Source organism: Sciurus vulgaris, assembly GCF_902686455.1.
Source record: "Sciurus vulgaris genome assembly, chromosome: 12".
NCBI classification, from domain to species: Eukaryota; Metazoa; Chordata; class Mammalia; order Rodentia; family Sciuridae; genus Sciurus; species Sciurus vulgaris.
The window spans coordinates 29,391,510-29,416,972 of NC_136473.1; the positions used below are offsets into that span (position 1 = coordinate 29,391,510).

Consider the following 25,463-nt stretch of genomic DNA (forward strand, 5'->3'; position numbering starts at 1 on the left):
AGTCTGAGTCTCTCAATGCCTCCCCTTCTTGAATCCTGAGTTCTGGGGCGACTGGAGATGCAATCACCCTCTAGTCCGCCATCTTGGATCGCCCCGTGGAAAAAGCCTGCAGCTGGAGGGGGACAATGCTGTCTGGAGAGGTCTCTGGCTGCCCAGCCCTGGTCCCAGAAGCCGCTTGTGTATCGGATGTCTCCGCTGGCTTGGGGACTTGTGGCTGGCTCTGCGTCGAGAGGCTCTCACTGGGCGGTCTGCCCCGGAAAGCTAGCCTAGAGAGGCGCTTCCCACCGGAGGGGGCTAGGCTGCTTGGGAGAGTCCCTGGCGCCCTGTGATGGTCTCTGAAGCAACCTGCGGGCGGGCTGGAGCTGGCAGTGGGGCGGGCTGGAGCTGGCCATGCTGCTTCTGTGCAGAAGGGCTCTCACTGGGGGGCCTGTTCCGAGAGGCTGAAGGATCTGTCCCTGTGGGCGGAGCCCACCGCCAGACTGCACAGAGTTGCCTGGGGGAGATGCTATCTGCCCTGTCCTACTCTAATAAGCCACTCGAATCCTGGCCTGCCACCCAGCTGAGCTTCGCTGGGTGGGGGAGACTCACCCCGTGGTTCTATTTTCGTCCAAGACTCTCAATGCCTCCCCTTCTTGAATCCTGGGTTCTGGGGCAACTGGAGATGCAGTCGCCCTCTAGTCCGCCATCTTGGATCGCCCCGTGGAAAAAGCCTGCAGCTGGAGGGGGACAATGCTGTCTGGAGAGGTCTCTGGCTGCCCAGCCCTGGTCCCAGAAGCCGCTTGCGTGTCGAATATCTCCGCTGGCTTGGGGACTTGTGGCTGGCTCTGCGTCGAGAGGCTCTCACTGGGCGGTCTGCCCCGGGAAGCTAGCCTAGAGAGGCGCTTCCCACCGGAGGGGGCTAGGCTGCTTGGGGGAGTCCCTGGCACCCTGTGCTGGTCTCTGAAGCAACCTGTGGGCAGGCTGGAGCTGGCAGTGGGGCGGGCCGGAGCTGGCCGCGCTGCTTCTGTGCAGCCACCTTACTTCTTAAAGATCTTCATCCAGACTTCTTTCCTAGACAACAGTCACCCTCAGTTGCATTTAACTGTATTCAACAGTTATGTGTATTATACAGTTTGTGTATATTTTGATTTATATGTAATTGACTCCTCCTACCATCATAGAAAAATGTTTGATGTAATTATTTTCTGATGCCTGTGGTCTTTATCAACAAGTGCTTGTCCTGGACAAAGCGAGCTGATATTTTTTTAAATTTTTAAAAATTTGTTCTAATTAGTTGTACATGACAGTAGAAGGCATTGATGCATTTCAATAAATCATACATAAATGGAGTATAATTTCTCATTTTTTTGGTTGTACATATTGTAGGATCACATCAGTCATGCACTCATATATATACATGAGGTAATAATATCTATTTCACTCTCCTATTCTTTCCACCCTCATACCCTTTCCCCCTCCCTTCCCTCCCCTCTACCTAATCTGAAGTAACTCTATTCTTCCCAAATGTCCACCCCCTTATTGTGAATTAGCATCTGCATATCAGAGAAAACATTTGGCCTTTGGTTTTTGGGGTTTGACTAATTTTGCTTAGCATGATATTCTCCAACTCCATCCATTTAACAGCAAATGCCATAATTTCATTCTTCTTTAAAGATAAATAATATTCTATCATATATATATATATATATATATATCACATTTTCTTTATCCATTCATCAGTTGAAGAACACCTAGGTTGGTTCCATAGTTTAGCTATTGTGAATTGAGCTACTATAAGCATTGATGTGGCTGCATCCCTGTAGTATGCTGATTTTAAGTTCTTTGAGTATAAACCAAGGAGTGGGATAGCTGGGTCCAACAGTGGTTCCATTCCAAGTTTTCTGAAGAATCTTCCTACTGCTTTCCATAGTGGTTGCACCAATTTACATTCCCACCAGCAATGTATGAGTGTACTTTCCCCCCACATCCTCACCAACATTTATTGTTACTTGTATTCTTGATAATATCCATTCTGATTGGAGTGAGATAAAATCTTAGAGTAGTTTTGATTTGCATTTCTCTAGTTGCTAGAGATGTTGAACATTTTTTCATGTATTTATTGATCAGTTTTATATCTTCTGTGAAGTGTTTGTTCAGTTCCTTCAAGCTGATATTTTAATTTAATATAGTGACATGATATATAGAGCTTGAGAAAAAGATATGTATGTAAATTACATAATACCTAGTGACATAGTATTTACAACTCATTTTCTTGTTTATTTGTAACTCTTATTCTTGCTAGTCACTGGTATGTCCTTAGACTTAGGTAACTTGACGAAGTTCTAATATTAAGTAGATGTTTAATTTCTTATGGAACAAAATTGTAAGAACATCCTACCTTAAAGAAATGACCACTGGAAAGGATACAAGAATGTTTTACTTCATGAAACAATTGCCAAATAACTACAACTTTCAGTTTTACCAAACCAGGTGTTGAGAACAAGCAGATGAGCCTGAATGATTTGTTTAGTTATTTAGTATTTTATTTCCATCTACCAAAAAATTCAAATTCCCTCTCAACTTGCTCTTCATCTTCTCAACAAACTTTCTTATTGTTGAATGTGAACTTTTATAGTTAATGAGTTTTTATATGTTTCACTATCCCACTGCTATTTCATGATAAACTGTCTATAATTGAACTAGTTTCTTTAATTATTTGGAAGCATAATCTAGAATAAGACACCCTACCTTCTGTATCACAGACTTTCTAAGCTAACTTCTATTGTGATAATCTACATCCTCAGACCAACAACTTAGAAACCAACTCTTTAAAACTGAAAGGACACCTGCAGAGCAGGTGACCAAAATGTGAGTCCAAGAGTCTAATCTTGTATTAGCAATATTTCCCTGCATTCTGTGATTTGGGATTTACAAGTTTGCCCATTGTTGTTAATTAAAGATATTTCTACAACCAATGCAGATTTTTTTTTTATTCTCAAACTTACCTACTCTGAAATTTTAAAGTTCCCGTAGAGCTTTTGATGTCTTTGAAGAAGAATCTGAGTTGAAATTAAAGCACATAATTTGGCATTATTAAAACTATGAATTGGAATTTAATCTATTCCTTTCTTCTCCTATTTTCTCCAACGTCATATTGCTTCTGATTACATAAGGTCATTAAAATTAAGTCTTTTATATTTTTAACTTGTAGTTCAGTGCCCAACTAGAAGTTTTTTTTTTTAATTTTTTTATTGTAGATGGACACAATGCCTTTATTTTGTTTATTCATTTTTTATGTGATGCTGAGGATCAAACCCAGTGCCTCACAGGTACAAGACAAGTGCCCTACCACTGAGCTACAACCCCAGACCAGAAGTATTTTTATTCCAGCAATATCAAAATAAGGAAATCCTTTAAGGTTAATTTGATAAATAGAATCTCAATCTGATACCTGAAGATTTCTTCAAGCTGGATAGAAACTTAACTTATGAGCCAAATGTATTCGTAACATTGCCTAAAGTTTAAATTGCATAAATCTTTTCTTTGCCTTTCTGTTCTTTGTTGTTGTTACCATGCTGGGAAATGCACGCAGGGCTTTGTGCATGCTGGGCAAATGCTCTACCACTAAACTATGCCCTCAACCCAAAACTGCCTTAATATTTTCTAATAAAAATATCAATTTTCCCTAGATAATACTCAAGTTCAAAAAGGGGAGGTGAATTCTTAAATGCATAGACTTATAAAAATGAATATATCTGTCACGATTCTAAGTTAAAAAGGTGCAGGTTTAGCTAAGTGGGGCAGGTTTGCCAATGAATGGTGGCAGTGTGGGACTGAGAAGATTGTCAAATACCCAAAGTGTCGTAGGAGTGAGAATTCGTAACACCTTTTCAAAGGACCATTTGATAAACCAGGAGAAGAATCTTATCTTAGTCTTAGCAAGTCAAGCTCCAAAAAGTTATTGGAATGGAATCTTAAGAAACTTCCTCAAATATTTATGCATAAGAATGTTGGCATTGACAATAATTTTAGTCATGAAAATGTGGAGAAGGTAGGACTTATCGACCATAGGGTGAATTTAGGTTGGCACATCGACATGTTAGAATTTGATGTGGGCATTAATAAAATGCTTTAACAGGACTGTCTAATCACAGAAAGTGCATGATGCCATGTTTCGTTAATCAAAATTGGATTATGAAAGATGGTGCTCGGTATGATCCCAATTAATGTTTTAACAGTATATAATCACCTGTAAAAAGGAATATAATAGTAGTAAATGTCTTTAATTTCTTGCTTGTGCTGTTCAAGTTTTTCTTAGAAAAGTCTAGAGAATATATTTACTTTATAATTTGAAAACAAAACCATGATGGGTACTTTTACAATCATGAAAGCCTTAAGCTCTTGTGGTTTCTTTGAAAATTGAAAATGGCTGTTCAATAAATACTAAGGAATTTCTAATGATCTCTCCGTGGTGGGAGTCTCATCTCCACAAGAGCTTTGAGCGAAGTTCTCAACAGCAGTGTTATTGACCCTTGGGGCTGGGTAGTTTTTGTTGTAGCAGGAGGCCCCGTGTGGAACGGTCCTCTGCTTGTGTCATATCTAGCGACGTCCCTGGCTTCTATCCCACTCTCCAGTGTGCAAAAAATGTCTTCAGTTAGAGCCAAATAGCCCCTGGGAGGCAAAACTGTCCCCAGTTTGTCATCATGGAATTGAAGGAGCCATTTCATAAAGGAAGAAAATCCAGGATTGTTTCAGGGAATTCCTCCACTGCACAGATCTACCTGGTTGCTTGATTCTCGGGTTAATTTCCTTTCAGCTGCATGAATCATCACAACATTTTGTTTACAGCGTTGATTTTGTGGTTCTGATCTTTTTTGAAGTACTCAATGATTTATTGTAAATCTTGTTTTTATAAATGTAATTCACCATTCACAGTGACACCTAGAAACATAGATATTTTATTAATTGTTTAATATATATTCTTAATAGAAATTCTAAGGAATAGCATTACGAGGCCAAATTATTTCATTTTAATGATTTTTTTTTCTTTTCTTTTTTTTATTTCCTGAGACAGGGTTATTTCTGTATTGCCCAGGCAGGTCTCAAACTCCTGGGCTTTTTTTTTTTTTTAATTTGTTTTAATTAGTTATACATAACAGTAGAAAACATTTTAGCACATTGTACACAAATGAAGCACAACTTCTCATTCCTCTGTCTGTACATGGTACAGTGTCACACTGGTCATGTAATCATACATGTATATTCTGATTTTTATTTATTTTTTGGTACTGGGGATTGAACTTAGGGGCACGCGACCACTGAACCACATCCCCAGCCCTATTTTGTATTTTATTTGGAGACAGGCTCTCACTGAGTTACTTAGTGCCTCGCTTTTGCTGAGGCTGGCTTTGAACTCGAGATCCTCCGGTCTAAGCTTTCTGAGCTGCTGGGATTACAGGCGTGGGCCACTACACGGGGCTTTTCTGATCTTAATGCTGGTTGTTTCCTGCTCTGCACAGCTCGCTCAGCCATCACCGGAAACTGTGAGAATGACGGCCTGCAAATTGTCAGAGGTCACAATCTCTCCTCCACACCTGTTGCTACCGTGTGTGGTGATGAGACTTTGGATCCCATCACTTTGGCGGGTCCAGTGCTGCTGAATTTCTACTCCAACGCACACATCACGGACCTGGGATTCAAGTTTTCCTATAGCATAACCAGTGAGTAGCTAGAGCCATGCAGTTTGGAATTTTGTTTTTCTTGAGTAATTGCACAAGGAGTTTTCATTGTGATTCATACATCACCAAATCGAAGATTCAGAGACATTAAGGGAAAAACTCATAAATTAGGTATGTGGAAAAAATACGTAGACATCTTTTTCTTAAAAAAGAGAACTTTGTAAACTTTGGCTAGACCTACTCTTTGAAAAGCAGATGAATAATTGGGCTCTACTTTGTAATTTAAGTTAAAATGAATATTCTTGCTGTCTTTAGTTTTTTTTGTACATTACTTAAAGATGGCTTTTGGCCTGAATTATCCTGAATTATTCAGATGCCTATTTTATTCCCCCAGTCACTTTGTTAATATGAAAAATAACATAAATTTAGAAGAAATACAAGAGAATAATCTTTATGATTGGAAGGCAATCTTCTGATTGGAAGGCAAGAATTTTTTAAACAATATGCAAAATGCAGAAACCAACTCTGCTATAATTTACAATTTCTCCGTACCAAAGGCAAAATGAAAAGACAGGACACAGACTGGGTAACACCTTTGTAGCTACCAAGAAAATCTTAAGATTGTATTTCTGTAACTCAAATTGTCTTTTCCCCTCCTTCTGGGTCAGTTTGCTGACTCATTTTTTCCACAATTGTGAAACTGGCACACGAATCTTGTAAAATATTTCCTGACTTTGTTTTGTCTTTGCTTGATCAAATCTATGGCTAAAGGTAGAAAGTTAAATAATAAATTTATTTTCTCATCCACAGAGAAGACTAAAGTTGTCTGGTTACCCTGAAAAAGGACTACATAATTTGTTTACAATAGTTTTTATCTGAATCCTGAGCTCCAACATTTGTAAATTCTGTGTGTTGGAGGTCTATTGGCACCAACTGAACAGAACTGAACATTAATATTTCTTCCCTTACTGTCTTGTTATATAAAGAGAAGGGTTGATTGCTTTATTCTTTTGACAGAACCTCTGCTTTGGAAAGAACCCTTGCTTCCTATTCTTCTGCTCTTTAATTCCACATTTTCATAAAACATGGTAGGCAAGTTTGTAAGTCTCACTCTGAGAGTGTTGCTGATGCTGACTTCAAATCTCAATGGTGTATGAAAATGGAAGTTATTTAAGCCCCAACGCATACAATGTTATTTCTCTGACCGTTAATTTGACTCAGACTTATTCTTTTCCAAAATATGCCTCAAAATATTCTTCCCTGTCTCTCCTCCCTTACCTTCTCTTGTTTTTCTTTCCAGTGGAAAAAAATCAGAATCATTTGTAAACACAATGGAGGGGTATTCATCGTTCTGAGACCCTGTAACTGAGTGAAAGAGAATAATTGTTACCCAGGTCTGACATTTAATTCTCTGCAGATTGACCCAGAGGTCTGAGCACATGGATACGTTGAGGCATATAGAGAAGAGCTTGCCCTGAAAATGGGCTCAGTCAAGGCAAAAACTATAAATAGATAGAGAACCTTAAATGCCAGCCAGGTTTGTTTCTCATGTCTAAGAGATTTGGGTGGAGCACATTCATTGACAGTGTATACTCCACAGAAATATCATCACAATGCACTAACCTCATTGTTAGTGTGAATCGTGAAGTAAATAACCAAAGCCTTTCTCGCTGTGATTAGAGTGTGGCATTTGCCATTAGCTGACACCATCTGATGCTTCTTATGTGAAAGCCAAAGCAAAAATAATAACTATTTTGCTTTTAAAGAAGTTTTATGATATTCTTAGGGCTGTTGTTTTATTGATTTATGGGTGCAACTTAGGGATCTGGGCTGTGAATCCCTGGAGTCAAGAGTGAGGAGTAGACCTTCCTTCCTCATGCTGATTGAGGGTCAGCAACACAAATTTGGACAAGTGTAGTCTTTACCAATCTCACAGCTAAATACAAATGCAGAAAACTTGAGAGCTTCACAATTGACCCAGAGGAAAATAACCAAAACTGGTTTCCAGTGCTTCACCTTATATCTGTATCATTAAAGATTTCTAGATTCAGTCCTTTCCACATCTCAATGACCAGAGCATGTCTTGGATTCTGTCTGCTTTTCCTAAACTTCCAGTTATCACTGTCACTTCTTTCTGTCAGTCTGTCAGTAAAATAGAGGAAAGGGACAGTTATGCCCCAGCACATAAAATGTTATTTCTCTGACCGTTAATTTGACTCAGCCTTATTCTTTTCCAAAATATGCCTTAAAATATTCTTCCCTGTCTCTCCTCCCTTACCTTCTCTTGTTTTTCTTTCCAGTGGAAAAAAATCAGAATCATTTGTAAACACAATGGAGGGGTATTAATTTCTCTTAGGAAAAATAATTAAGAGCTCTCCTATGGAAAAATGTGCACTCATAGGAAAACCTGAAAATTATTTTTTCATGCTTGAGTAGGAAGCGTGTTCTCTACATGTTCCTTGGCTTCTGTTGCAGCCTGCGGTGGTACGTTCAACTTCTCCAGCGGGATCATCAAGAGTCCTTCTTACTCGAAATCTGACTACCCCAACAATCTCCACTGTGTGTACACTATCACTGTGAGAAACGACAGAGTGGTTCTGCTCAAGTACGTGACACAGATTTGCTTTTTTTTTTTTTTTTTTTTTTTTTTTTTTGGTACCAGGGTTTGAACCCAGTGGGGCTACATCCCCAGCCCATTTTTGTACTTTATTTAGAGACAGAGTCTCACTGAGTTATTGAGGGCCTCATTAAGTTGCTGAGTCTGGTTTTGAATTCACGATCCTCCCACCTCAGCCTCCTGAGCTGCTGAGATTACAGGCATGCACCACCATGCCTGGCCAGATTTGCTCTCTTAAGAAAATACTTTTACCTTTATTCATACATACAAAAACAAAAACCCTGTTCCTTTACCAATAGCATTGATTGACAACAGTGGTCCATAGGAAATCAAGAAGAAGGAAGAGTGAGGTTCCCAAGTGATAACAAATCCTGAGACATGGACCCACCCTCCACGCAAGCCCGTGCTAACTGAGGGACCAACTGGCACTCCACCAGTTAAAACAGTTGTAACTCTCCAGCAGTTACAAAAGAGCTTCATACAATGAGTTGTCAAGTTATAAGCTTGTCTAGAAATCAAAGTGAATTGCTACTAAAAGCAGTTGACATCTGCTGGGAATTTGTGATACATGAGAAACTTTATTAACATTTTCCTTAATTGTTTTATTTTGTTCTTAAACAGTCATGAGATAGATCTATCTCACATTTCACCAGAGAGAAAACAGAGACTCAGCAGGGTCACATAGCTTTCCCAAAGTAACACACATTCAAGAGTCACAATTTGAGTCCATGTTTTCCCCAAGATCATATCCTGAATATTTACCTATGATGTTTCTCAAAGATCAATTTTCTAACTGCTAAGAAATTGATTATTATTCATGAATCAGAACACCTCCCAGGTTGCACTGTAAGAGATACATTATGTCATTAGTAAGTTCTCCCTCTGATGAGAGAAGGGCACGCAGCCTGACTTTCTCCAGAGGGATGAAGTTCAAGACTGCTCCCACCAGATATGGTATGTTTCTAGCACTTGTGGTTCAGTGACACACAGCACCTGGTAGGAAACACTGAAAGTTGGTGTTCCACAGGATTTTCCACGTAAATCTACAGGATTTCCCTGATCGGCTGGGACCACACCTATCTGCCTGTTTCCTATGGGCTGTGATCACTTTTTGCCCTAGGGAATATCAGCTGAGCCCTAGGGCACTCTGGCTCCTGTTTCAGAGAGTAAGTGTTCTACAGAATTAACCTTGAAGAAAATTGCAGAATGCACCTGGGACTATTTGTAAGGAATTCCTGTCCCAGGGACCAAAAGTCCCTAAGTTGAGGGACAAAAAAAAAACAAAAACAAAAACAAAAGGAGCGAAACCTGACGCATGGCCAGGAGTGAGGAGTCCTGGGAAGGGGATACGTGCCCAGGAACAGAAGCACCGAGGATGATTCTTCCTACCGTTGCTGTGGCAGTGTTTGTTTCTTACAAGTGCAGGGTTCATGTCTTTCTTGGTCAGTTCAGGCTGCTGTAACAAAATACCACAAACTGGGCACTTGAAAACAACAAAAATTTTCATAGTTTTGGAGGCTGGGAAGCCCAAGATCAAGGCAGTTTCAGCATTGGACAAGGGTCACTTTCTGCTTTATAGAAGGTTCCTTCTTGCTGTGTCCTTAGTGGTAGAAGGGGTGAGGGTCTCTCTTGGGCTTCTTTTATAAAGGCACTGAAATCCTTTCATAAAGGCACTTCCCCAGGACCTAACCACCTCCCAAATCTCCACTTCCTAATACCATTACCCTGGGGGTGAGGATTTCAACATAAGAATTTGGGGATATAAACCTTCAGACCATGGGTGATAGGTATATCCACTCATATTGATATGACACATATGATATCCATATGAAATATATACATATGTTAGTTATATTCTAGCCATGGATTCTGAAGTTCACCATGGTCATAGTTCACACCTGCATGTTTAGATATTAATTAATTAATTTATTATTTAAAAAGATAGTATTCTGGGTGCCATGAGGACAGAGACATTGGTAAAATATATATAAAACATATATCCACATACCTAGGCTCTAAAAAGATGCTGGCCACATAAGGTTTCCTATTAATTGGTTTTTCCAGATGTCCTCTGGGAAAATGATATAAAATAAAAGCCAAAATAGGTTTGGGTTCCCTTGGAAACTCAGAATTTATCTTTCTTTGTGGATTCTTATTTTGGAAAAACAATTGTGTTGTCTATGGAGAATAAAAACAAACGTAGGGTGGTTGGAAATGATCTTGCTATTGTTCTGCCTGGTCTTCTTTGACAAAAACATTAAATATCACACACAGCAAAAGAAAATCAAGAATTTTTTTCAACTGATCTTTATCATCAGTTTGAAAACATTCCACCAACCAACACATTTTAGGGGGAAAAAAATACACTGATTCTTTTAAATTTAAGGTACTTAAAAGGAAGTATTTAATTGTTGAGTATTTTAAAAATTATTCCATATTATTGTGTTATTTATTAATACTGCTAGTGAAAAAAATGAGAAGCAGAAGAACCTACAAAAACAAGGGCAGGATATCAAATAATTCAAACAAAATTTTAAAAATAAGCCTACTGTAAAAATTCTGAAGTACAACCAGGAGGAAGCCTTGCTTGTTTGGAACTCTGAGAATAGTTAATCAAAATGATAAAGACCTAGGTTAAAATACTGTGAAGGCCATCAAGGAAAAGTTAGGGGTGTATTCTAAGGAGAGGTTAGAAGCAATAGCAAAGAACCCCAAGGCATACCAGGGAAACCAGCTTGACTCAACAGGTTTATTTCTCGTTTGTACAAGTGTGTTCAACATGACCCAGCAAGGAGGCTCTGCTTATTATGGTCACTTGGTATCCCAGTCTGATGGAAGATTCATTTCTACATTTGTTTCCATGATCATCCCTGCACTGGGGAGGCAATGTACCAAAATCAGTCATAATTTTAAAAAGTTTTTCCCTAAAGTGATAGGTATTCCGTCTGTTTACATTTCCATGGTCAAAGCAAGCGCTGCAGACACAGCAAACCCAGCATGTGCACCTAAGGGTGACCCTACCAGGTGTCAGGAAGGCAGAGCAGGACTAGTGGAGCAAGTTCCAGTGATGACCACCATGACTCTAAATGTGAATTCTTATTAAGGCAATCAAATGAGACTCAACAGAATTTAGTTCATTCTTTTCTACCAGAGTTTATATGTTTATATCTCTCATGAGAAACAATTATTTCATATCTTCTTTTTAAAGTCATCATCATAACTTCATTTTATTGAGCATCTACTGTCTACCAGATGCTAGAGTTTGTTTTTTACATATTGTTGTACTTAACCTTCTATGAAGTCCATTTCAAAAGAAGAAAACAAAGACCGAGAACAAGAACGAAACTATGATTCTAAAACCTGCATTTCTTTCATTCTATGACATTAGCATTCTTTCCAAAAATAAAGAATAGGAAAATAGTACCCCTTTATTTTACAAACTACCAAGAGTACATTCCATGTTCCTAGTGAGACTAAAAAAACTGAAGTGTTGCGGGAATGATAGGTATTATTAGTTCAACCTATCAAAACATGATCTCAAATGGATTTTATTATGTCCCAGGCTATCAATTCCTTGAATGTGAGACTGTATCTTACTCACCTATAAATTCCCAGCTCCTATCACAGTTTTTGACATATCCTAGTTACTCAAAAAAATCTGGTTAAACTTTTTGTAGTATCTCATTTATAAAATTTCCTGCTAGGCATTGTGGTGGCACGTGCCTGTAATCCCAGCAGCTCAGGAGACCGAGACAGGAGGATCATGAGTTTAAAGCCAGCCTCAGTGAAAGTGAGGTGCTAAGCATCTCAGTGAGACCCTGTTTCTTAATAAAACACAAAATAGGACTGGGGATGTGGCTCAGTAGTTGAATGCAATCCCTGGTACCAGAAAAAAAAAAAAAAATCCTGCCAAGTGAAGCTTAGGCATTGTGCTATCAGTTTTTGGGATGTGTGTGTGAAGGACTAAAAGTACAATTTAATGGGCATCCAACGGAGAACATGAGCATTAATGAGGTTGGTTTTACAGGTTTGGCGATTTTAACGTGGTTCCCTCCACCTTCTGCTCCCATGACTACCTGGCGGTTTATGATGGTTCCAACACCAGTGATCCCCTTCTTGGAAAATTCTGCGGTTCCAAGCTCCCCCCAACCGTTAAGAGCAGCAATAACAGCATGGTCCTGGTATTTAAGACAGATTCTTTTCAAACAGCAAGAGGCTGGAGGGTAATTTTCCGGCAGACATTAGGTAAGAATTTTGCACTTGTGCATCTTTTAATGACTCTTACTGTTCTGCTGTAATTTTTCCCCCCTTTCTAACTGCAGTTACTTTCCATTTAAGCCTAGAGGACTATCTTGCATAAAGCCTTGGTTTTAAAAATTATGTATGAGGTATGTTGATTTAAAAAAAAAATCTAACACACAAAAAGGAAAAAAACACAAAGGAAAAAAATAAAAAATAAAAAAGACAAAAATGAAAACAACAACAAAAAACACCATTAAACAAACTTACCTCTCCAGCATACAAAGGCAGATCGGCCTCCCCAAGCACCCTTAGATGAGACCCGTACTTCATATGATCAACTACAGAAAGATCAAAACAGGAAGGCCCCATTGACCTCACCAACTTTGCCCTAAAATGGGGAAGAGTCTTGGAGAATTTTAACTATCCACCTTATGGCCAGACCTGATTATCCAAAAAGAAGGCTGGAGGGCCCTACAACCTGAGAAGGAAGAAGCTTCTCACAGAAACTCTGATGGGAAATATCTGAGACTTAAACTAATGCACGTGGGAAAGGAGGCAGAGGAAGGGGTAGAACTCTCACAGGGGCTGAGGAGGTAGAACCCATCAGAAGTACAGCTTTTGGAGTCTGGTGATATGTTACATCAGGATGTGGGAGTTGGAGTCAGCTCGTAGGGGTGATTTGTAGAGTGGTGGTACCTTAGACTAAGTTTAGGCGGGGAGATGTCATGTTTATTTTGGTACATTTAGGATTGAGGGCCTGTTGGATATCTAAATGGAGCTATCAAGGAGCAAGTCGAAGCTTGAGAAGCCATTTGGACTGCAGACAGTGGTCTTGAAAATATCAGGATGTGGCAGGTAAAGCTAGGTGTGAAGGTAAATTGAAAATATCAGCCCAGTTTATTGCCACTGCGGGTAAGATAATTATCTATATAAAGTTGGCCTAGAAGTTTGAATCATTTAAAATAAAAGATAATCGGGTCTCTGTTTATCTATACTCATAACATCAAGGCATAATTTCTATTTGACTCTGGAAAGTGTTTTGACTCTTCCATTTGCATATAAATGTGATTAATGTTCTTAAACTTAACAATTCCCTGAATTTCCCTGTGCTCTTTCCAACAATAATCCTGACTCACTTTTCCAATCAACCTTTCCTTCCCTTCCTCTTTCTTTCATTCTCCCTGTGTCTGTCCCTCCCTCCCTTCCTTCCTGCCTTCCCTCTTTCCTTCCTTTCTTCCTTTTCTTTCTTTTACCAGAGATTGAACCCACAGGCCCTTAACCACCAAGCCACATCTCCAGCTCCTTTTATGTTTCATTCTGAGACAGGGTCTTACTAAGTTGCTTAGGTCCTCACTAAATTGCTGAGTCTGGTTTTGAACTTGAGATCCTCCTGCCTCAGCATCCCAAGCCACTGGGGTTATAGGCACACGCCACCACACCCAGCTCAACTCTTTCTCTTTATCCCAAAATGTGAGTAAGCTTCACCTCTCTGACACAAAAGCAGATTACCTGAAACTTCTTTACATTTGGCCTGTTCATTTGTGTGTGTGTGTGTGTGTGTGTGTGTGTGTGTGTGTGTGTGCGCGCGTGCGCGTGCGTTTCCTGAAGGAAGGAGTTAGACATCTGTGTTTGGAAAGTGTCCCCATAAACTGCAGATGACATTGTATCAGAAAATCACTTTGCAGCCTAGCCTACCTAGCTGTGTCAGCAGTAACTAGAGAGCAAGTCTCATGGACAGGCAAGAGTTGTCTTAATTGAGTGGTCTAAGAGAAGTGGCATACCTAACAGAGGGGTACCTTGAAAATTAATTTCCTTTGGAGTTACCTGGCGCTGAAGAGCTCACATATTCTTGCCTTTAGCACAGTCTTTAAAATCCAATGGCGTGGTGTATGTTTGCATTTGCTCTGCTGCCTGCTTTCGAGTTGTTTCATTTTTTTCCATTGAAATAGCCACCCGGAAGCTCCGCACACTGCTGTCATAGGCACGAAGCCCCCCACCTTAACCAGGGCTCCCTAGCCTCATTAAATCACCATGTCTTTCTGAGTTACTCAGAAGACTTCTTTAGACTGAGTGTGATTTTACTGAACTAAAGTAACACAGAAACAAAAAAATGTACACTGTCAGGGACATTGTCCCTGCATGAGTCACTGAACACTTAGAGTAAATTACTGTTTTCCTTGATCTTAGAGAAAAGGTTGAAGTGGAGGGAGCAGAAAAGGAATTTCATTACTCACTAGCACTGTGCTGCCAATGTATTTCATGAGAACTTTTACCTCTTGTCATTTGTATAAGTGCCATTGACTGCTTGGAGATATTTAAGGCATGATTTTAATGAATCTTTAATGATAAATTTTTTAACCAAAAATCTAAGTATTACAACTTTGTATTAGGTCCTACAAAGCTTTAAAAACCCACATTTACAGATCATTTTAAATAACTTTCCATTCTTATTGGTTGTATGAAGAAATGGGGAATCAACAACAAAAGTAGCTTTAGTTCAAGGGTTTATGTAATCTTTTAGTTACAGAAGTGGATAAACACAAGTTAGATGTGGCTGATAGGATATACCTTCCACCTTGAGCTCCTCTGTTTAAAACCACCCAGACCTTCTTGTAAAAAAGGGAAAGCAACTTTGTGGACCAGACAGCACATTTTCATTTCCAAGGCTCTCAATTCACCTAGAAAAGAACATCCTCACTGAGTAAATAATTGATGTGAAGAGGAGATGGTCGGAGTCTATAACATTTCCATTTAGCTCTATCTTGACTAAACCCCCAAGTGGAGTTTTGCAGCTTTGCTGTTAAGATTACACACTTGGCAATATTTTATGTACATCTGCCTTAATTTTCCAAAAGTCAGAAAACAGCTCAGTTTATTTAATTATGTGTTTATGCACAAAGTTCTCCTTGGTGTTTGTTATATTTGTATTGTAGTGGGTCAGAATGAATTGGTGGACGTATCCCCTAGTTGCCAATTGCTATGTGCATATTGATTAGAATGTCATGGAATTCCTGCTGTTAGAGCCCAAGTGTGGGATGTGAGGTGAGGAGAGAGCAAAGCAAGGGTGACTGAGGAGCTAACATCTATCCATAATGCAAATTTCCTGTGCATTTCAACACTACATGGATGATTGATCCTGAATGACTGACAGCCAGAAAAAAGATCATACGGGGCTTTAAGGACCTGTGAAACTGAAACGACCTATCATCTGAGCATTTTTCTGGACCACGTGCCTAGCTTTCATCAGATGTCCAGTGACTCTGTGATCTCACAAAGTTTAAAAAGCCACTGGTTCTGTGGATTTGGCTGAAGTAGATGTGCCGTGCAGGGCAGAACTGAATTTACGCACCCTTTAATCTAGCAACCTCTGCTAGATTCGCTTCAGCTGTGACTCTGTGCTGTGTGTCACAAAGTGCTTTGCACTTGTGTGGTTTTAATGGTCACGTCCATTTTTTCTTACTGGGCTGCTCTCACGCCAAAGCCGTTGCTCAGCTAGTCTTTGCATGGCGCACTGGTCACATTATACGCTGACCTTCTAGCTATAGGATCCGACTGGGGATTTTAAGTTCATGTGTTTCCTGGGCAGCATCATTGTCATTTCATTTTTTCCTGAAACATTACCTTCTGTACCACTTTAGCAGAACTTCAGTACACACAAACGAACTTGGCACAAGTAGGTTCTAAGGCATTTAAGTCAGGAGAGTGAAGAGTGCCCCCTGCAGGATGACTCATCATAGAAGGACAAGGTCCTGTCCCAGAAGGAGACAGCAATCCATGTCAGGGACAAGCGACATCAGTGGTAGGGAACAGGACTCAGGACTTTAAGTCTCCTGTTACCCACAGCCCAAGTGCTGAGGATGGGGGCCACTCTCTTCCATCACCTGGGGCGTTTGTCATATGAAGAACGAGTCAGGTGGCATTAGGGTCAGACTCTGAACCTTTGCTATGAGATCAAGGCAAAAATATCAAAACGCATGTCTAACAAGGACACACTGAATCATTGTCCACCAAAGATAGAAATATGGCCCAAAGGGAGAGCTATAGATCAGGATTCAGTGGCCATGATCCAGTTGATTCATTATGTCCCTGCCTGGTAAGATGGCATTAGAAAAGTCCTACAACATTTCTGAGCTCAATTTTTATCCACTAAGAAAGATCAATCTGAAATATTGCCTCTTTCTGTCTTTTAAGATAGAAAGCTAATTCCTGTAAAGCACCTTAGCTGTCAAAGAGGAAGATAACATGTTAGAAAGTAATGGTAAAGTTCCAAATTTCTATAAGACTCCAACCTGCCCACCCCGCCACCCCCACCCCCCGTGGAGGGTGACTGAAGGGGGGCAATGGAAAGAGTCACCCTTCTCAACAGTAGCTCTTCAAAGTGAATGATTTCTTTTTCCTTCACACCCACTTTGCACCAACATCTAATTATGAAGTCCTCAAGTGCATTTTACAACTTAAATCTGAAATCAAAAGCTAAATTCTCATTAAATCCTAAGACCTTGCAGAGGCCTAGCACATAATTTTTACTTCATCAGTACTGACTGTATGAATGAATTAAAGAATAAAAGGGTAATTTATGACTACTTCAAAATTATATTTTATTATGAGACATATACCATGTATTATATATTATATCTTGATTCAACTTATTTTCAAAATCCAATGTGGTTGACATAGTTGAGTTGTTGTACAGGGAGGTAAATGGAATCCCTTTATCCAGTGTTAGGAACAGTGTGGACCAGGCTCAACATTTGGGTCCTGTGTTTGGTCTCCAGATTTTTACTTGTTATCTTAACATTTGGGATATAGCTTTCAAACATAGTAAAAGAACACAGTTGGGAGTGGTGGGGGGAAGTTGAGGGAATTGAAAAAAATGGTTTGCTTGTAAGAAGGGATAAGAATAGAGGTGGGGGAGAAGCTGAGGAGAGTCAGAGGCCACAAAGAAGGAAAATATATCTCAACAAATGGAGAAAAATCTAGCATGTCAACTCCAGACTTCTGCTTCTATTTAAGTTTCACAGATGTGGTACTAAGTTTAACCTTCTAGAGACATTCTGAAATTGTGTAGCTAACAACAAAAGAATAAGGAATAAAATATTCAATAACATTTAAAATACATGTGTGTGTATCTCTGGGTGCCTCTTGGCAGCCTGATGTAAGCTGTCAACCCACATGACTTTTTGAAGTACAAGAGCAATAAAATAGTTGAATTACCACTTGAATAATTTGATAAACCACTGCTCACATAACTCTAAGGTTAGCAATAATGGGGGTATTGCTCGAAAGTAACCAGGGAATGTTATTTGTCTGGTTTCTTAATGTCATTTTCTCCCTCTTATGAAGTCTAAGAAGGAGATGAACTGCAACTCTAAACCCATTTATAGGAAACTAGACTAAGCTTATTTCCGCCCTTTCTAAGCCTGGTAACTTTCACTGTTGATTAGACTTCCCTAGGGGGATGATGCCAAAGACAAGGTTATCTGCAGTTTATTCTCTGTGGGTTTTTATTGAAAAGAATTTTTTGCTTAGCTTAGAATGTGGGAATGGGGTAAAGAAAATACCAAATATGTAGTTCACCAAAACCTTACAAAAGCAAGTAACCTAGAGTTAGATTCCAGATCAGCAAGAAGAAAGGAAAGGTTTTTAATAAACATTCAAATATCAGAGTCTGTGTCCCTCAGAATGGCCAGATTGCTTCAAGACCAGTACTTGAAGGACAGGGCTGTCCTTGGGAAAATAAACCAGATGGTATTGTGGAGACTAAGCTAAGATAAAATTGAGTTACTAGTGGAATATAAGATAACACTTGGAAAACATTCAATAATGAGAGCAGGGCGCAAACGTTCTGCATGACCTAAGCCCCACCAGCCCTCCTCAAATGAAACCCACTCTGTCTCAGATAACTGGATGTTTGGGCTTAAATTATTCATAACCATAGATTTCCTATAATAATCATCACCCTTGTTCAGGTTGGCTTAGTACTGATGTACTGTTCCCAGGAGTGTAAAAGCAAAACACAGTCAGTAAGAAAAATCTTCAAATATCCTGTGGTTATAAATGAATCGTTTAAGAGTAAAAACATATTAGTGTTGTGGAGTTGTGTTCTTCCTTTGTTCTAGTACATGAAAAATCTGCTAACTCCGTGTGGTGACTTTGTTATGCTCACTCACAAGTGAAGACCTGTCACAAAATCCCAGGGCGCAATGATGATGACTGCCTGTCACCGGGCGTCTACTCTGCTCCAGATGTAGTCTAAGCTGCTTTCATAGATGACTTCATCTAATCCTCACAACTACCCCATGAGAAAGGAAGTACCCCATTTGACAAAGGAGGAAATAGGAATTGAGGAGATTAAGTAATCTGTTTGTGGTCCAAGGATTTGTAAGAGGTAAAGCCAAGCTTTGTGCTAGTTTGGGCTGTCTCCCAGACACGCTTTTCCTAATCAGGCTACATGGTTTCTGGGGCATTTGATAAAATCACCCAGGGAGGAAGAGATGGCCTGGGGATGAGCTTCCTGAAAGACCAGTAACAGCTTTCCTTGTCTTTGGGGTAGAGCTGCTTCTCTTCATGTTCATCTTCTCACTGGACGCTGCTGGCTATCTCCTCATAGCATGCCTATTGGTACCCATCCTGAATTGCATATTTAGTAATACACTAATATTTAGTAACATACTATTACTGGATAAATGTTGCATATTACTGTAGCAGTTGTTAAGTTTCTTCCTTTCCATAGGAAAGGAGAAAATATTTTACATAAACTATACTTTTTATTAATATAACAGATTAATTATATATTTATACTGTTATATTTGTAATGCAAATAGTATATAACCTTAATAAATATTTATATTCCTATAAGTATATTATGTACTATATTTTATAGTACATGTATGCTTATGATATATTTGTTACATATTTATATAAATAATAAATTGTATGTTATAAATGTAATTTGTTACAACATGATAAATATATATTCATAAATAGTATACACACACAGTCACATATTAAAAGCCCATTATCTTTTTGGTGTCAGTGACAGACAAGTGACATATCTCTCCTTGTAGGCTTTGCATGGCATAATGGTAAAGAGCTCAGCTATGAAAAGTAAAATTACTTTGGAATATAAGAGTAACAAATCTCTGTATTACCAAAGATCTGAACCTCCAAATTATGGCCTCCAACTTAGCAAAGTTTCTTACTAAAAAAATTTAGAAATTTTTATTTTTTTTATCGTATAACCCTGATCAGCATGCTGGTCATATCAATTCAGTGTACAGATTGGGGTACTAAATCGCAAAGAAATTAAGTGACTTGTCAAGATCACTTAGCAAGTCTTGAGAAGTGGGAAAATAATTCCTGTCACCATTAAATAAAAGTAATAATAATGCTTTTATTATTATTATTTTTTATTATTTAAACAAATGGGATACATGTTGTTTCTCTATTTGTACATGGAGACAAGGCATACCATTTGTGTAATCATAAATTTATATAGGGCAATGTTGTTTGATTCATTCTGTTATTTTTCTTCCTTTCCCCCCCACCCCTCCCACCCCTCTTTTCCCTCTATACAGTCCTTCCTTCCTCCATTCTTACCACCCTCCTTATCCCTAACCCTAAACCTAACCCTAACACTAACGCTAACCCCTGCTACCCCCCATTATATGTCCTCATCCGCTTATCAGCGACATCATTCGTCCTTTAGTTTTTTGAGATTGGCTTATCTCACTTAGCATGGTATTCTCCAATTTCATCCATTTGCCTGCAAATGCCATAATCTTATCATTCTTCATGGTGGAGTAATATTCCATTGTATATATATGCCACAGTTTCTTTATCCATTCATCAACTGAAGGGCATCTAGGTTGGTTCCACAATCTGGCTATAGTGAATTGAGCAGCTATGAACATTGATGTGGCTGTATCTCTGTAGTATGCTGATTTTAAGTCCTTTGGGTATAGGCCAAGGAGTGGGATAGCTGAGTCAAATGGTGGTTCCATTCCAAGTTTTCTGAGGAATCTCCATACTGCTTTCCAGAGTGGCTGCACTAATTTGCAACCCCACCAGCAATGTATGAGTGTACCTTTCTCCCCACATTCTCACCAACACCTATTATTGCTTGTGTTCTTCATAATCGCAATTCTAATTGGGGTAAGATGGAATCTTAGGGTAGTTTTGATTTGCATTTCTCTTATTACTAGAGATGTTGAACATTTTTTCATATATCTGTTGATTGCTTGTACATCTTCTTCTGTGAAGTGTCTGTTCATTTCCTTAGCCCATTTGTTGATTGGATTATTTGTATTCTTGGTGTAGAGTTTTTTGAGTTCTTTATAGATTCTGGAAATTAGTGCTCTGTCTGAAGTATGAGTGGCAAAGATATTCTCCCACTCTGTAGGCTCTCTCTTCACATTACTGATAGTTTCCTTTGCTGAGAGAAAGCTTTTTAGTTTGAATCTATCCCAGTTGTTGATTCTTGCTTTTATTTCTTGTGCTATGGGAGTCCTGTTAAGGAAGTCTGATCCTAAGCCAACAAGTTGAAGGTTTGGACCTACTTTTTCTTCTATAAGATGCAGGGTCTCTGGTCTGATTCCGAGGTCTTGATCCATTGTGAGTTGAGTTTTGTGCAGGGTGAGAGATAGGGGTTTAATTTCATTCTGTTGCATATGGTTTTCCAGTTTTCCAGTTTCCCAGCACCATTTGTTGAAGAGGCTATCTTTTCTCCATTGCAAATTTTTGGCACCTTTGTCTAGTATGAGAAAATTGTATTTATTTGGGTTTGTGTCCGTGTCCTCTATTCTGTACCATTGATCTACCTTTCTATTTTGGTACCAATACCATGCCATTTTTGTTACTATTGCTTTGTAATAGTTAAAGATCTGGTATTGTGATACCCCCTGCTTTGCTCTTTCTACTGAGGATTGCTTTAGCTATTCTGGGTTTTTTATTCTTCCAGATGAATTTCATAATTGCTTGCTCTATTTCTGTAAGGTACATCATTGGGATTTTAATTGGAATTGCACTGAATCTGTATAGCACTTTAGGTAGTATGGCCATTTTGACAATATTAATTCTGCCTATCCAAGAACATGGGAGGGAGATCTTTCCATCTTCTAATGTTTTCTTTAATTTCTTTCTTTAGTGTTCTGTAGTTCTCATTGTAGAGGTCTTTCACCTCTTTTGTGAGATTGATTCCCAAGTATTTTATTTTTTTCGAGGATATTGTGAATGGGTTAGTTTTCCTAATTTCTCTTTCTGAAGAGTCATCACTTACGTATAAAAATGCATTGGATTTATGAGCATTAATCTTGTTACCTGCTACTTTACTGAATTCACATATGAGTTCTAAGAGTTTTCTGGTGGATTTTCCAGGATTCTCTAAATATATAATCATGTCACCAGCGAACAGGGATAATTTGAGTCCTTCTTTTCCAATTCGTATCCCTTTAATTTCTTTGGTTTGTCTAATTGCTCTGGCTAGAGTCTCAAGAACGATATTGAATATGAAATAATCATGTGATTCTTAACTTTTAGTCTGTTGATATGGTGAATGACATTTATTGATGTCCGGATGTTGAACCAACCTTGCATCCCTGGGATAAAACCCACTTGATCGTGGTGCACTATCTTTTTAATATATTTTTGTATGCAATTTGCTAAAATTTTGTTGAGAATTTTTGCGTCGATGTTCATTAAGGATATTGGTCTGAAATTTTCTTTCCTCAATGTGTCTCTGTCTGGTTTAGGTATCACGGTGATATTGGCTTCATAGAATGAGTTTGGGAGGGTTCCCTCCTCTTCTATTTCATGGAATACTTTGAGAAGTATTGGAATGAGCTCTTCTTTAAAGGTTTTGTAGAACTCGGCTGAGAACCCATCTGGTCCCGGACTTTTCTTTGTTGGTAGGCTTTTGATGACCTCTTCTATGTCATTGCTTGAAATTGATTTATTTAAGTTGTGTATGTTCTCCTCGTTCAGTTTAGGTAATTCATATGTCTCTAGAAACTTGTTGATGTCTTCGAGGTTTTCTGTTTTGTTGGAGTATAGATTTTCAAAATAGCTTCTAATTATGTTTTGCATTTCACTCGTGTCTGTTGTGATATTTCCTTGTTCATTCCGAATTTTATTAATTTGAGTTTTCTCCCTCTTTCTCTTTGTTAGTGTGGCTAAGGGTTTATCAATTTTGTTTATTTTTTCAAAGAACCAACTCTTTATTTTGTTAATTTTTTTGATTGTTTCTTTTGTTTCAATTTCATTGATTTTGGCTCTGATTTTAACTATTTCCTGTCTTCTACTACTTTCGGTGTTGGTCTGCTCTTCTTTTTCTAGGGCTTTGAGCTGTAGTGTTAAGTCGTTTATTTGTTGATTTCTACTTCTTTTGTTGAATGCGCCCCATGAAATAAATCTTCCTCTAAGTACTGCTTTCATAGTGTCCCAGAGATTTTGATATGATGTGTCTTTGTTCTCATTTACTTCTAAGAATTTTTTTTATTTCCCTCCTGATGTCTTCTGTTATTCATTCATCATATAATAGTATATTATTTAATCTCCAGGTATTGGAGAAGTTTCTGTTTTTTATTCTGTCATTTATTTCTAATTTCAATCCATTATGATCTGATAGAGTACAAGGTAGTATCTCTATCTTCTTGTATTTGCTAACAGTAGCTTTGTGGCATAAAACATGGTCTATATTAGAGGAGGATCCATGTGCTGCTGAGAAGAAAGTGTATTTGTTCTTTGTTGGATGGTTTATTCTATATAAGTTGGTTAAGTCTAAATTGTTGATTTTGTTATTGAGATCTATGGTTTCTTTATCCAATTTTTGTTTGGAAGATCTATCCAGTGGGAGGGAGGTGTATTAAAATTGCCTAGTATTATTGTGTTGTAGTCTATTTGATTTCTGCAATTGAGAAGGATTTGTGTGACTTACATGGATGAACCAATGTTTGGGGCATAGATATTTAAGATTGTTATGTCTTGCTGATTTATGCTTCCCTTAAGCAGTATGTAATGTCCTTGTTTATCCCTTCTGACTAGTTTTGGCTTGAAGTCCACATTATCTGAAATGAGGATGGATACTCCAGCTTTTTTGCTGTGTCCGTGTGCATGTTATGTTTCTTCCCATCCTTTCACCTTTAGTCTATGGGTATCTCTTCCTATGAGATGAGTCTTTTGCAGGCAGCATATTGTTGGATTTTTCTTTTTAATCCAATCTGCCAGTCTATGTCTTTTGATTGATGAATTCAGGCCATTAACATTCAGGGTTATTATTGTGATATGATTTGTATTCCCAGTCATTTGACTCATTTTTGTTTTTGACGTGATTTGGTTTCTCCTTTATTTGACTATTCCTTTAGGCTAGTTCCTCCCATTGCTGATTTGCTTTGTTGTTTTTCATCTCTTCCTCATGGAATATGTTGCTGAGAATGTTCTGTAATGCTGGCTTTCTTTTTGTGAATTCCTTTAGCTTTTGTTTATCATGGAAGGATCTTATTTCATCGTCAAATCTGAAAGTAAGTTTTGCTGGGTATGAGATTTTTGGTTGGCATCCATTTTCTTTCAGGGCTTGAAAAATTTTTTTCCAGGCCCTTCTAGCTTTTAGGGTCTGGATTGAAAAATCTGCTGATATCCATATTGGTTTCCCCCAAATGTAATTTGATTCTTTTCTCTCACAACCTTTAAAATTCTGTCTTTATTTTGTATGTTAGGTATTTTCATAATAATGTGCCTTGGTGTGGGTCTGTTGTAATTTTGTGTATTTGGAGTCCTATAAGCCTCTTGTATTTGGTTTTCCATTTCATTCTTCAGATTTGGGAAATTTTCTGATATTATTTCATTGAATAGATTGTTCATTCCTTTGGTTTGTTTCTCTAAGCCTTCCTCAATCCCAATAATTCTTCAATTTGGCCTTTTCATGATATCCATAATTCTTGTAAATTCTGTTCAAGATTTCTTACCATCTTCTCTGTTTGGTCAACTTTGTTTTCAAAATTAAATATTTTGTCTTCAATATCTGAGGTTCTGTCTTCCACGTGTTCTATCCTATTGGTTATGCTTTCTATGGAGTTTTTAACTTGGTTTATTGTTTCCTTCATTTTAAGGATTTCTGTTTGGTTTTTTTTTCAATATCTCTAACTCTTTATTGAATGATCTCTTGCTTCCCATATTTGCTTTTTTAACTGTTGATTGGTGATTCAATTGAAATTGAATTGAAATTGATTGAAATGATTCAATGCCTGCATTTGCTCTTTCATCTCCTCCTTCAATGCCTGCATTTGCTCTTTCATCTCCTCGTTTGCTTCCCTGATTGTTTTAATTATGTACATTCTGAACTCCCTTTCTGACATTTCTTCTGCTGTGCTGTCATTGGGTTTTATTGATATAGTATCTAAGTTTGTTTGGGACATTTTCTTCCCTTGTTTTCTCATATTGATCAGATGTCAGTGGGACTCTGTGATATTGCAGATTTCATAAATTGGCTTATAGTATCCCTGTAGATTTCCAGTGTATCACCTCCCAGTCTTCAGTAGCCTGAAGTCTTGGAATAACTTGATAATGCAGTGCTTCTGAAGAAAGCTGCCCCTAGCCCGCTACTGGTTCCAGGGCTTGGAGCTGGCTCTGTGTGGAAAGGCTCTCACTGGGGGGCCTGCTCCGAGAAGCTGGCTGTGTGGGAGGAGCCCACCGCCAGAGTGTGCAGGGCTGCCTGGGGAAGACTCTAGCTGCCCTGCCCTACTCTAATAAACTGCCTGTATCCAGGCCTGCCGCCTAGGCCGAGCTTCACCGGGTGGGGGAGACTCACCCCGTGGCTCTATTTTAGTCCGAGTCTTTCAATGCCTCCCCTTCTTGAATCCTGGGTTCTAGAGCGACTGGAGATGCAGTCACCCTCTAGTCCACCATCTCGGATCCTGCTTTTATTATTAAACAAATATCAATAAAAGAAATAA

General features: G+C 38.7%; 1 protein-coding gene across 1 annotated transcript in view; it reads left to right on the forward strand.

Moving 5' to 3' along the window:
- CUBN (cubilin) overlaps nucleotides 1-25,463 on the forward strand; it is a 286,894-nt gene that overhangs the window by 229,044 nt on the left and 32,387 nt on the right. The window contains exons 57-59 of the mRNA XM_079108165.1: nucleotides 5,499-5,699; nucleotides 8,133-8,262; nucleotides 12,302-12,519. Coding sequence (XP_078964291.1) covers nucleotides 5,499-5,699; nucleotides 8,133-8,262; nucleotides 12,302-12,519 — 549 coding nt within the window. The remainder of the gene's footprint in view (nucleotides 1-5,498; nucleotides 5,700-8,132; nucleotides 8,263-12,301; nucleotides 12,520-25,463) is intronic.